General features: G+C 35.8%; 2 protein-coding genes across 2 annotated transcripts; both read right to left on the bottom strand.

Annotated features, from left to right (window-relative positions):
- Positions 1–185: 185 nt before the first annotated feature.
- Positions 186–3,373, bottom strand: LOC112576659 (small nuclear ribonucleoprotein Sm D1-like). Its single transcript, XM_025259280.1, has 4 exons — positions 3,237–3,373; positions 2,817–2,893; positions 2,157–2,351; positions 186–1,672 (listed from the first exon to the last, which is right to left on the bottom strand). The coding sequence occupies exons 1-4, from the start codon at positions 3,248–3,250 to the stop codon at positions 1,584–1,586; spliced, it is 375 nt and encodes a 124-aa protein (XP_025115065.1). The 5' UTR covers positions 3,251–3,373; the 3' UTR covers positions 186–1,583.
- A 627-nt stretch (positions 3,374–4,000) lies between these two features.
- On the bottom strand, positions 4,001–13,801 carry LOC112577418 (copine-3-like; the record flags this gene model as incomplete). Its single annotated transcript, XM_025260481.1, is given in 15 exon segments — positions 4,001–7,488; positions 7,751–7,987; positions 8,352–8,494; positions 8,597–8,703; positions 9,150–9,283; positions 9,550–9,609; positions 9,817–9,903; positions 10,260–10,355; positions 10,513–10,602; positions 11,175–11,258; positions 11,508–11,582; positions 12,474–12,548; positions 13,214–13,287; positions 13,290–13,392; positions 13,616–13,801. Coding segments are annotated over 15 exon segments (2,382 nt in total), but the record flags the coding sequence as incomplete, so codon positions are not given.
- Between the last annotated feature and the right edge of the window lie 375 nt (positions 13,802–14,176).

The following is a 14,176-nucleotide window of genomic DNA, read 5'->3' as shown; positions in this document are numbered from 1 at the left end:
GAGAAAGAAAGTAAAAAAACCCCAAAAACGAAGCTACATTTTTTTCTGAATGAAACGAATCATTTGCTTATTAGACAATTTATTACTAAATGCAGCATTTAAAGACAAATTTAGTAAACTCTAAACACAACAAGCCATATAAAACTGACACGCGAATTATTTACAACAAAGCCCAACTTGCAAAATTGCTGCCAATAGTATGAAGGTTTAATTCGACTTAGCTGGTACAAGTTTTAATCTGTGGGTCTAAAGTGTGCTTTACAAACATTTCACAAAAATGTTTAAATTTCAAGACTATCATGGTCACTTCTTTATTTTGTCTTCTGTATAAATTAACAGAATAAAATCTCAGACCCTGAATATGGGATTTATGACTACATTTTAGTAACCACTATTGACTCTCTCTTAATCATTGGTCAGAACCAGCAAGTTCAAGGACATTTTTCAGCATTCTGAAACACCATTCTTAGAAGGTGCTGATCTATATGCCTATATAATCTCTATTAGAACTGGATCTAATATGGACTTGTCATTGTTTTAACTGTTACATTTTAACTATCCTCATGCACCTCTGGCACACAAGTGGGAATGCAGAAATTCTAAGTGACACTAAATGTTTCAAGTTCTTAGTGTTGTGCATCCAAAAGCAAATATACAACTTTTATTGCTTTAGTTCTGAATGACCTGGGTGATCTAAGATTTTAAATTGCCCAATCGGTCAAGATCAAACATGTTCACCATGTAAATGACTCGTTGCCTTATAGTTTCTGCACCTGTACATCTTGTAACTTCCCTTTGTAGGTTAATAGTATATTGCCCAAACAACAATTTCTAAACCTATTCTATATGCATCTAAGATTGCAGGTAAAAAGTAACTTGCCATCTTACTGTAGCAACCAATCTAAATGCATATAAAAGTAAATGACCTGGATCTGGAGTTCCCATCTCATAAAAATATCTATCTTGTGCTTGGATTTACATTGCTCTGGAATGCATGTCAACATTCTGAAAGTTCAAACTCCTTAATCTTTTTTGTCCCTTAAAATCTTGACTGAGTTTCAAAATTCCCACTTATGTACCTACAACAGGATTTTTCAATGACCATCACATCAATATTAACCAATCTTACTAATTTTTAACGTATGCGGTTAACAAGATCCATTAATAAAAACCATTTATGAAAAAATAATACTGAAGCCCATAACTGTCCCTCTTATTTTTGTCCTAATATGAAAAATTGTTGCAAAAACATCTCCATCCATACATATCTAAACATGTTCATTGATCATATTAAAGATGCAAATTCTGCACATCCATTCTACCATCCATCAGATGTCAATTTCTAAATGCTTGACAATGCATCCAGAAAGAAAACATACTTCACACACATCCACTTGCAATTCAAAACCTGCATGGTGGAGAATGGACAGATGGATCAGTCTAGCAAGATGATATCAATCACCCAAGATGGTTGCTTAGGAAACATGGAACATGACCCACACTAGAGATGTCCCTGACGGTGCACAATCATCAGTGGTACTGAAATGGTAGGATGATGATGTGTAGCAAAACAAAAATCACTTTCAGCGTCGACCCCTTGGACCTCCTCGTCCACCTCTGGGGCCACCCCGTCCTCGGCCTCTGCCTCGACCCCGTCCTCGGCCTATAGAAGCTGTAACAAGTTTAAAAAACAAACCAGTATTTACATTCACATGTCAATTGGAATGAAGAATAAGAAAAAATATTTTGACACAACCTCAGAAAAACAAAGGCATATGAATGAGATTAGCGTCTATACAATTTACTTCCATACTGTGCATATATACAATTTGCAGTCTTAGATGGGAGTCTCATGCTTACTTGTATCATAGAAATTGTCATATTTACTTAAAAATTGCACCTGCAATCAATGAATGCCAGTAATGGTGTCATATGTCACACTAGTGTCCCATTTACAAAGTTCCCAGCAGTCAACACCAAACACAGTGAGAGAACGAGCAACAGTTTGGACTACAGATGCAAATTGTAGAGGATGATTAATGGACGGGTTTTGGAGACTGAAACTTGCATCTATATCTAACGATATCTGGAAAAAAATAGGAGCAAACAGTTCAGGTTGGCTTTTAAGTAAAAATGCAGAAAATAGCATATTTTACCTTTGCCTTCACGTTTGCGTGCCTTTGCACGCGGTGTGTCATCAATAAGCAAGGTATCTAGGGGCAAGGAATCTGGCAGAATAAAATATCGGATGTTGTTGCCACGAATACTTAACGAGTCTAGCTGCTGTGGATCTCGATTCTTTACTGTCATTTTGACAGCTTTCAGGTGTGTGTTCATGCTAACGTCGACACCTTAAAAATAAAAATGCAATGTCATTAATCCTAAGCACAGCAATTTTAAGTAACACTGCACAGCTACTACAAAACACTGGCAAACAACACCTAAAAGTTTTAAGAAATAGTTATGTATACATAGATTTCAAGCTGTATAACATTTTTAGCTCAAGTTGAGCAAACAGCTTTTCCATTTGTCCAACATTTATAGAAAGATTGGAAATGCAATGTTTGCTTCGTTCTTACACCGATTCAAGTATCAACAATCTTTGCACAATTACTAATCCATTACGTTTTCAAGTATGCTTTTAATCTGATCTGGTATTAATAGCATGATGATTACCCTATAAATCATAATTAACAGCGAGTTTGTAATATATATGTATATATATGAAATCTACTGACAGTATTTTAGCCTTTTTTGTTATCATAACAACGAAACAGGAAATTGAAACTACTCATGAATGCATAAAGAAATCTCACCTGTTACAGTTCCATGAACCTGTGTACCATTTTTTAACTCAATTGTGACAGTTTCATGACTCAATTTCATAAGAAACCTGCAGACAAAGCAATGTTAAGAAAGGAACGTAACACTTTTAGACAGCTAGGGGTAGTTAAATAACTGCGCAAACGAAATCTCGGCTATGCAAATACAAAAGCCATTACCTGCTTTCATAAAAGTGTTGCAGAACTAATACGAACAAGTTTTTTAATACTAATTAGAATACCTATTCTAACCAAATCGTACCCAAACAAATCCTTTTCTATCTAAATCAGAAGGCGCATACCAGTTTCACTTTGAAAATATCCCATTCCCAACCAGATCATGCATCAGCTCACAGAAAATATATTCAACAGCAATAATACCGAGCATATCTCCACGGGCTTTGCAAATCTTACCTTACAAGCTTCATGATGAAGCCGATTCTAAATACCAGTGGCGGTACGTTTTCAAAACGATAAACGCCTGGCGGACGTAGAAGAATTAACTCGCCTTACTTCACGAGAGCGACATGTAAGGGAAGCAATCTCGAGCCATTACCGACTCAAAGACGTTTTGATTGAAAACATGTTAATCGCCTAAAGGATTGAAATTTAAAAACGGATGATAGTTTCCATTATTTTATGATCTTTTTAACATCTTAATAAATGCTTGCGGCCCTATGCTCCTCAAAGGAGCAGCAAGGAATAAACTAATCAACGCTAGTTAACTAGCGCACTCCGCTTTATGATGACTACGTCTCAGCATGAACTGAGTGTGCATGTATCGGACATCATGTTACAGATCTGCTGCGCTTAGATATAGCTCGCATTATGTAAAAGAATAAGAAACCTTGATTGTTTTATAAAAATAATTTCACTTGTTACTTTTTACTCCTTTTTCTATTTCTGCCTTTCAGTTGTAAGAGAATTTAATTGTAAGAATGTAGCTTCAAAAAAGATAACCAGAAAAAGTAGCACGGAAAAAAAAAGTTTGATATTCAAAACATTATTTTAGATATCTCAATGCATGATTTGAGGGTACAGTGCTGATAATTATGGTTGCTTGGAAAGGGCTATATATTGATGATTGTTAATTCAACTTCTGGCTTCACTGGTTCTGATGGGATGTGCTTTCAGTTGTCTGTCAAACTGTGCAAAATAACGTATATAACTCACTTAAAGAGAGACATATTAAAAGTTTATTTCTCAAAACTGGTATGATGTTAAAAAAAAAATACGCCTATTGACCTAAAATGCATTAATGATTATGCTTACGTAGTTCATAACAGGAAATACATAGAATAAAAAATTACCAAGTTTATAAAATCACAAATGCAAGAGAGACTACAGTACAATTAAAATTAAAAATTATCCTCAAGATACAATAAAGATCATTACATATAAGCGATCGAAGAAAATTGTAGGTTAAAAGAAAAAGACTGGTCAGATGTTAAAATGAATCCTGAGGTATTTTGCATAAATCTGATTCTTCTTATAAGCAAAATTTAGCGATGTTTGCTGTAGCAAGAAAAGATCAATAAATTATGAGCTCAGCTTCCTAATACTTTCAAAATCAAGCAAAGCCAAATAAATGGCCAAATGTTTAGATAAAAAAAAAATTTTGGTTTTCTCAGCTTCTGAGAACATTAAGGCAGTAGTGAGTAACAAAGAATGACATTTAATAACAAATAATTCAACAGCATAACAATCTTAATAATGCACATATTCATACATTCATAAATATGCATATAAAAGTAAACATAAAGATACCATTTACTTTTATTTAACCTTTATATATAAAAATCCAACAAAGTATAAATTAAACAAACCTGATCTTTAGCAAGGCTGTTTTTTGTCCACATCAAAATGCTTTGCTGATATTAGTGGCCAATTAATAAATTAATTCTCTTTATACTAACATCAAAGCTTAAAGACTTCATTCACTTGAATAAACAAAATGTATACTGTTCTTGGGTCTTGAAATGGACATGCAGAATTACGTAAGTAATGTTGACAGAAAGGCGTGATCAGATAATGCTAACTGACAAAGCAGCGAGTGTTACTTGTAATTCTTATAACTGTATCCTTTGAATCTTTTATATTGTAATGTCACTGAAATAATAATGAATAGGGCCTAGCAATCACATCTGGTATGAAGCTATGAGTAAAATCACATTGGCCGATTTTTGAAGAAACATGTGGAGATATAAAAGCAGGAAAAAGAATCTAAATGTCACAACAAATATCTAAAGCTTTTAATTTTTAAATGCCAGAGATGGTGTATATATTTACTGCTGAACATATATGACAAAACAATAAAGATATTTACCATAGAAAATACATTTTTAATAAACAGAATGGAAAAAAGTGTATAAAATATATCAGTCATCATTTGAATGTTTATGAATATAAATTGTGAAAACTCTTTCACATCATTATCAGAAGAAAGAGCCCTAATAAATAATCCACAGAACTATAAAAAAAAAACTTAAAATATATGATTTGTTCATTGATTTTATAAAGTTACCACACTGTAATGAATGTATTCATGAGCAAAAAATAGTTTGTTAAGGCTAGAATTGTACAAGCATATAATGTGCATTAATGAGTGTAAATTTTTTTGTTGGGAGAAAGAGAGTAAAAGCTCCCCCACACTACCATTTGTGTCAAAATTAATTATAATCAAGCCATCACATATATATATAATTTCTAAAAACATGATTTTCTGACTCCAGAACAAAAGAAAACTGCAGATATAAAATCTTTCCTTCACGAGCAAAATATATGTAAACCCCTGCCTACTTACATTACCCATGACTTTCATTTAACTATAGACTGTACACAAGTTACTTATTAGGAATTAAATAGAAATACTTTAAAAGTGAAAAAAACAAGCATTTGGGAATCAATAATTGGTAATTGTGATAAATGTACATGAAAGCCGCTTAGTATGTTCTCTTATTGAATAAATATTTCATAAAAAATATTTTAATCTTAACAAAACCAATCAAGATTTTTATTTAATCAAGATGGGTTGCCCATGCAAAGGCAAGCATTAACATTCAATATACACTACCTGATGTTCTGAATGAGTTGAATGTTTAAACTGTAAGCATGCACCTTAATGTAAGTTTCGTTTGCACCTTGCACCACAAGGCTAGTATCTATAATATCTATGTCATAGTTCAGTCTTTTATTCAAGCATTAATGTAACACTGACCATTAATTTAATTATATTTATTAATACAATAGCAACGATAATAAACACCAACAGATGTTAAGAGAAGTAGTGACTGAAACACATGCTCCCCAGAAAAATCTCTTTAGGGTTATTACAATGACCATGAACTTAATACTAAACCCATATACAAACTTGTGGGAGTCCTACTTTTTGAAGATCAAAGCAGGATAGGTGCCATGTTGGTTCTGACCTACATGCATATGGTCAAAATACTCTATAGGCCTTGTACTAGCTGACCTGCTTCTTAATTCTTTAGAATGAAGTGCATCGATGACAATGAGGGGACGGTTTTCAAACCTTTTACCCTTGAAATGAAGCAATTTCACATCAGCTAGAACTGCAGAAAAGATGATATTTTTATTAGCAAAATGTTGGCTGCTTGAATCTTCATCTACATTCCTTGTCTTTCTGATCTGCTTTTTTTTTACCCTTAAGTTCTAGTCCTTGTTCATTTTTTCCAATATTGAAACAGTATACCACTGAATAGTATAGGCAAAGAATACTCCACTTCCAGCAGCAAATCTCATTTCTAAATAATGCAAAATGAACAATGCATTCATTTAATCAGCAAAAAGGATTGTCTAGTCTGGTGATTTCCTATAAGAGTAATTTAATGATTTTAGTTTCCCGATGCTTATGTCTAGGGAGCTTTTGGTGGGGCTGGCTGCCACTGGGGTGGTGGTGCCCTGGTTGACCAGATGGTGCAGACTGCCACTGAGGTGGTGGTGCTCCTGATTGACCAGATGGTCCTGACTGCCACTGAGGTGGTGGTGCCCCTGGTTGACCAGATGGTGCAGACTGCCACTGAGGTGGTGGTGCTCCTGGTTGACCAGATGGTGCAGACTGCCACTGAGGTGGTGGTGCCCCTGGTTGACCAGATGGTCCTGACTGCCACTGAGGTGGTGGCGCACCTGGTTGACCAGATGGTGCAGACTGCCACTGAGGTGGTGGTGCCCCTGGTTGACCAGATGGTCCTGACTGCCACTGAGGTGGTGGCGCCCCTGGTTGACCAGATGGTGCAGACTGCCACTGAGGTGGTGGTGCTCCTGGTTGACCAGATGGTGCAGACTGCCACTGAGGTGGTGGTGCTCCTGATTGACCAGATGGTGCAGACTGCCACTGAGGTGGTGGTGCCCCTGGTTGACCAGATGGTGCAGACTGCCATTGAGGTGGTGGTACCCCTGGCTGGCTAGCTGTTGCTCCACCCTGAGAATGTGGGTAAGGACCCTGAAACTGTGGTGCTCCCCCCTGAGGTGGCATTGGACTGGCTTGGGGTGGGGCCCCTCCACCTGCGGGTATGCCTTGTCCACTAGGATTGGGAGGAGCTTCTCTCTTGGGATTAGGCTTCATCCCACGCATCTTGTAGTATTCTACAACTTGCTTGGGTACCTCTGCCAGAACATGTCGAGCCAGTTCTACAGATGAACACTGCAACCACACAAGCTGTTTTGAAGAGCAAAAGATACAGACACCAACACCTCAACACACTATATACAAACACCATGGCACAAGAATATGAAGACTCAGAAATCCACCACACATACACATCCACAGACTCTTGCAGACACAAACATTCTCACAAACACACCAACACAGAGGCATAAGCCCCTACACACATACAGACACAATCACAAAATGCATGAACAAAGGTTAAAAACACTAAATGGGGAGAAAAAATGCGTACCGCTACCTGCTTGAATTCCCTGAAGGGAACAAATTGGACGATATCACGCTTAACAGGTTCACCAGATGGAGCCTTGAGCACACCATTATCACCATCAAGCTCATTCATGGCAGCAAAGTCTGCATTGCCCACCCCAACAATTATGAGAGACATAGGAAGATGGGAGGCTTTCACAATAGACGTTTTTGTTTCCCCCATATCACTCAGTACACCGTCTGTCAGCAGGAGAAGGATGAAGTAGGCCTAAAACATGATACATGAAATATTCCAGTTTGCTTTGTAGATACAGTGCTGATTCATACATTTATACGCTAGACTTGAAGATTTATAAAATATTTATTTATAGATTTATACACTAAGCTCTTACCATCTCATTTTTTTCAGATATTGCTAAAAAGCCCATCTTTCTTTAATGACACAAATATTAGCATATTAAAGAAAATTGTTCTGACATAAAGATCTATCAACTTGATCACTATAAAATTGCTTCATACTTATCGAGACTACAATGTATTTAAAAGGATAAGATTAAAATTAATAACAAAAATTTACGTGAGACAAAAACTACAACAATGTATTGATAACAATAAAAATGATAACCCCTAACATGAGCTCCTTTTGCTGACTCTTCCTGCTGGGCAGCTGCAGCAAATCTTGCTACATGGTTGATTATAGGTGAAACATTGGTTGGCCCATACAGTTGCACATGACGGATGCAATTAGTGTATGCCTGAAGCACGCCATCAATACCTGAAATTTTGACCAGGTAAATGATAACACTCATGAGGAATGGTTGGTGGGGACTGATAACAACAATTTTGTTTATTATGTAAAATAAGACATACTACATACCTGCACAAAATGGGTTTTGAGCATTGAAGTTAATTGCAAACTCATGATATACTTGTGCTGAAGGTGGAATTCTGGCCCCAAACCCAAGAGCAGGGAACATCTTGTCACTGAACATAAATAAAAAAAAAAAAAGTAAAAAAATCACAATTTCAAAACTGTCTTTTGAAGCAACAAAAGAAATATATCAAATACTGTTGTTCACAATGCATTTCTTTCTCTATAGTCATGCACGAAGCGACCTGAAATTATTAAGTCTCCCCTCAGGGAGTTAATGAAAAACTGATTAAGAAGTCTTTATCAATATAGGGTTTCTGAGTCTTACTTACCACATTTTGTCTCATCTGTGCATAAGTGTTGTTTTGCATTTAGTAATTGTACCTGAATCACTGATATACATATGAATATGCTTCATATACTGCCATTTCAAGCTCTGAGGTAGCCTTTGTACACATGCCCGGGAGATTATCTCCCTTGGAACATGACACCGAACATGCGGATACTTTGAGGTTCAATAAAAAGATCACTTTTTTTGGCCCACTGTAAACGAACTCACGTGTCATAGTCCTGACAAACTTCTCCAACAGCTTTTATTGCTTGCATGTACTCATTGGGTTGATATGGGTTGATGTAGTGCAGTGAGGTTGGCTGCATTGGGTTCCCATTAGAAGCAGTAAAGTCAATTCCTACCTGATGAAAAATAAATAAAACTTCTAGATGAACCAATCACAGTCTTCATCTTTGTAAGTCTGTCTGCATTATGTAACTTCAAGCAAAACGGCTGACAGATCTTACCCACAATTTACAGGGATTGGTACAATGTTTTTCTTTCTGGTTTATGCAATATCTTAAAAAATATATATATATAATATTTTGATTATGAAATACCTACAAATGGAAAAGTTTACAACCACAAACTTCTACCAAAAAGATTTATGAACTTCTGAAGAACTTACTGTAAAGTTGATCTGCATGCCACCAAAGATATATTCCAGAAAGGTGTGTTCTTTCACAATCTGTACACAAATATTAGTTTTCAACAAAATTTATACGTAAGTTTTTATATACAGTATATTGATGATGTGGACACATTAAGTCTAAATCAGCTACAAAAAAAAAAAAGAAGGAAACTTAAAAACCACTGGAAATAGGGAATAAGTTTTCAGCAATAATACAATGAACTCATGTTCATAAAAATAATTTGACTAATTTCCAGAACAAACCTTGCAAGAAGTAACTGAAAGCATTCCAGAGTTTTTGTAGCTTTTTTTCTTGGCTTGCTTTGTGGGGTTGATCACAGACCATGTCACCTTGAACAGAGACAGCGATAATGGCATCAACAGTAAACAATAGCTGGCTATCCACACGTTTGAAGTAAGGAGGCTTTCACAAAAAAATCTTTATTGTAATCTTCCAGCACCTCCCAAAGGAAACAAATAAACTATGTGTACTAATTCTGAACAAAGATTCAGATGCAGTCTGTCCTTCTGATTTGTAGACATTTTACATAAAACTACTTGAATACTCTTTTCTTGTTTTCTATTTATAAGCCTTGACAAATAAACATATGTGTGAGCAACCCACAGATATTAGTATACACAACATTTCTCATACCATTATTTCCTGAAACCTTTTGATACTTTTTCACACACTTGATTGCTCCTACCTCTTTTGATGCTGCTTTGGTCAACTCTTCAAGAGTAGTTGTGCAGCCTCCAATAAGGTCATGAGAACCATCGTTGTCCCAGTCATAAATATCCAGCTGAAATGATGAGACAAAACAACAAAAGCAATGATACAATGTTTTGAAAAGTGAGTAAGCACATGCAAGATTTGAAATGATCTGCCAGATTTTTGTTGGTCATCTATGGCATAATTACCAGTGAACATCACAGACACCAGCACTCTGATACACTTACCTTGATGGTCTGCTTATAGTCGCCACCACAGAGAGAATTGACTGACAGGCTGACTGGACGCCAACTAGGATTCAGATTATTCTTTACAACCTGGAAAAACAAAAACAGAAAAACAAATAACATATGAACAACAGAAGGATAAACAACAGTAGTGATAACAAATAAAAGACGTATACAGAAAACACAAAGAGGAACCAAATAACATGGACTGAGAGTATCATGATTTTGCAAAGGAAGATGACTAGGGAAGCAGCGACAAGTGGAAAAGTGGGGAAAGGTGTGACAAAGGACTATAATTGTGTGGACTGTTGTTAGGAGTAATGCTTAAGGAAGAGGTACGTTTTCAGTGCACATTTAAAGGATTCAATAGCAGGTAGGTGGTGAATATGGAAAGGGAGACTTCCATTGTTTTGCTGCACAATAGCTAAAAATCCTGTGACCATATCCTTTTGTTCTGGTAACTGTAATAAGAGCATAGTTGTCTGGCCAGGACAAAAGAGAAGTTCAGAGAAATAGTCAGGGCAGGAGCAAGCAATGATACATAATGTATATGTGCATACACACATAATGCATTATGGCATATATCCATGACATACACATTTTATAAGCAGCATATTACATTACTGATGAACCGAGTAATCTGCAGATACCAAAGAACAAACCTCTGATCGGTATACAATCTGCCAGCTCCCATCTTTGGCTGGTCGGAGAATCTCAAGATATGGATCTGACTTGCCCAGGAAGTCCTGAAAAAGCCTTGTACTACTGACTGTCTTGGACAAAAAGCTAAAGTAAATGTTTAAGGGAAGCCCACCATATCACTATTCACCATCATATCACTATTCCCCACAAACGAAGTAGAATGATTGATTATTATGAATTTTAGTTTAATTTATTTGTGTGTAGCTCATACAGGAAACATTAGAGCTACTTTCATCAGTAACTAAAAGGAATAAAAAATTTAAAATATCAATATATTATAGAATGGCACTCACCTTATTCTCAAGTTTCTGGGCTTTGAAAAAAATGTTAACATTCTCACCACCTTCTTTTACTTCTTCTGTACGCACCTAGTATTATAACAAAAGATGAGTAAGCACACAAAACATCTATCTCTCCAATGGAAACTGCAAGCAGCATTTCAACAGTTAAGACCAGCAAATACTGTTAAAAGAAAGGCAAATGTGAACAAATAAATAAAACATCAAAAAAACCATTGACACAATGCATGGAAAACAAAGAAAAGAGAGGAATTATAAAAGATTTTGTAATTAAAAAAAATAAGTATCACCTAAATTCTTAAGTCTAGAATTAGGCAGAGACAAAGTAAAATAAGAGGAGTAAAGAGACATTGTAGCCAGTTTAAAAATTTAATCAGGTAAACCAGGACACAGCAACACAGTGAATTCATTGCAGAGTGAACACAAATGCCAAACCAGCAACATGAAAAGCTCAGAAATATAATAAGCATAATAAGATGAGCATCAAATGCTTACAGAGAGCCATTCAAGCATATTGTGTTGAGCTCTTTAAAACTTTGCAGCAGGAAACTGGGAAGATGAATAAATAAAATACCCAATAAGAATAACACAAACACATACACAAGCGATGTGTATAACAAATTGTCAAGTAAGGTCTGATATAGCAGGTAGAGCCTAGATACACAGGCTGACTTTAGTTCTTACCCTTAGTAACTGAGAACGTGATCAGCACAAATGATGCCTAAAACAGAATCTTCATTTATTTATATATTGGAAGAAATGAGAGCCAAAAGGCTAGGTAGAGCTGTCATAAAAGAATGGTTAAAAAAAAAAGGGGGGGGGAATCCTTAAGCTGGAGATTGAATCACTTAAAAGTAGCCTGCTATTATTGGACTCAGGCTACTTTTAAGTGGCATACCTCGTTACCATAAAAGAATTATATGAAAAATAAGGAATAATTCAGTGCTGCTGAAGACTTACAATAATGATGCCATTGCCTGCTTTGGCCCCATTTTTCTGCACCAGAGGTTTTGTGTAAGGACTATTGGACACCAACTGAAATTTGAAATATATAAATATAATTCCCTCATGTAATAATATTAAGGACAGACTTCAGGATATTTTTGACAATTAATTGCATCATACCTCAAAGATTTAATGCTTGAGAACAGCTAGAAATAGTCCACTTTTTTCAACAGAAGTAACAAAGAAAACAAGGATTCAAGACACACACACATATGAAGGAGAGAGGTGGATCACTCTTTTATTTACAGGATGGTGTGGTCAGAACAGATGGACTGCACCATCATGGCTTTTGTTACTATTCCACAGAATTATCCACTATCATCAATCTTCTGCAGAAGTTTTCAATGATTGTGAAGTAGGAAATGTGGAGCTACATAAATGTGTATCAATGGTTTCAGTTGGGAAGTCTGTTTCTATCACTGACAAAGCCAATAAATAGACACCACATATGTGTGCATAATTATGTGAGTGTATATGTGAGAGATGTTTAACATCTGTATATGTGTGTATCTGTTGATGCTTCTGAGTTTTGTTGTATGTTGATGTTACTCTTATGTGGTCAGTCTGCATTTGAGGTTGCTTAATGGGAGGTTTTTTTGTAATACACAGTGAGCTTTGCTTTGGTGGGGTATGGCACTATTTAAAAAAAAATCAAGTTATTACTATTTATAAAAAACCACAAAATCCAGTCCTACCTCACCCAGAGTACATTCGATCTGTCCAAGAAAATCATCATCCGAAAGAGATGGAGTTGTGTTATCAAGGTCAACACAGCTATTTTCACTTTCTGAACTTCTTCAAAGTAATAAGGCACTGTGAAGAACTTGGCAAACTTGGGATCCAGGGAGTTCTTCACATTTTCTGTTCGACCAAACTGTGAAACAAAATTATATTACATCAGTGTAAAGTTTATCTAAACAGAATGAAGGGTATTTTACAATAATTGCTTGAGGTTGTAATATGATTGTCGCTTTACCACAGACAGTCAAAATAAAATACATATTAAGCAAAAACATTAAATTTTCATTTACTCATGATAGACTTTTATCCTTGTATCTCAAAACTAAGATTTCTAGTGAACAATCTTTAAATCATACTTCCTCAAGCTGTCCATTTCGCCGAGCCATGTACAAAACTGCACAGGGGTCAGATTTTGACATGACATCTTTGTTGAGAAGATTTCGGCATTCAAGTCGCAGCTCTACTTTTGAGATACATTCTCCTGTTGGCTGTGCTGCACAGTCGGTCCATGATAGGATGAGGTCATTATGAAGAATTACCAATCACAGAAGAAAATATAAACTGGAAAATAAGATAGAGACTGAAATTAATACGTTGCACAATACCACAATCTGGACCAAAGCATCCCATCAATTTAAGTACATTAAAAATAACGAAGACATGTTGTGTGGTTACCTGTCTATCTAATTACCTGAACAACCAGTAATGTTATGTTATAACAGTTTAGAACTCCTAGCTCCGTCTATCTTAGTTCGGTTCATTCTAATGCTTAGAAACTACACTAGCAGCATATTACTTAAAATGCTGTTGATAGCAGATTTTGCGAGTCGTGCTATTGCAGTCTTATTTATATACAAACTAAAAACAAATCCTCGAGAAGCAAAAAGTCGATTACAGCAGTGATGCACAGCATGTTG

The sequence above is a fragment of the Pomacea canaliculata genome, linkage group LG12, assembly GCF_003073045.1.
Source record: "Pomacea canaliculata isolate SZHN2017 linkage group LG12, ASM307304v1, whole genome shotgun sequence".
Taxonomy (NCBI): Eukaryota; Metazoa; Mollusca; class Gastropoda; order Architaenioglossa; family Ampullariidae; genus Pomacea; species Pomacea canaliculata.
The sequence above is the reverse complement of the archived record's forward strand: the minus strand, read 5'-3'. Positions and strand labels throughout refer to the sequence as shown.

What these genes read in the sequence shown, in the direction of transcription:
- LOC112576659 (XM_025259280.1), bottom strand. An exon ending in GGTTCATGGAACTGTAACAG is followed by an intron (nt 2,352 to 2,816) that starts GTGAGATTTCTT and finishes TTTATTTTTAAG; the next exon opens with GTGTCGACGTTAGCATGAAC. An exon ending in ACGCAAACGTGAAGGCAAAG is followed by an intron (nt 1,673 to 2,156) that starts GTAAAATATGCT and finishes AACTTGTTACAG; the next exon opens with CTTCTATAGGCCGAGGACGG.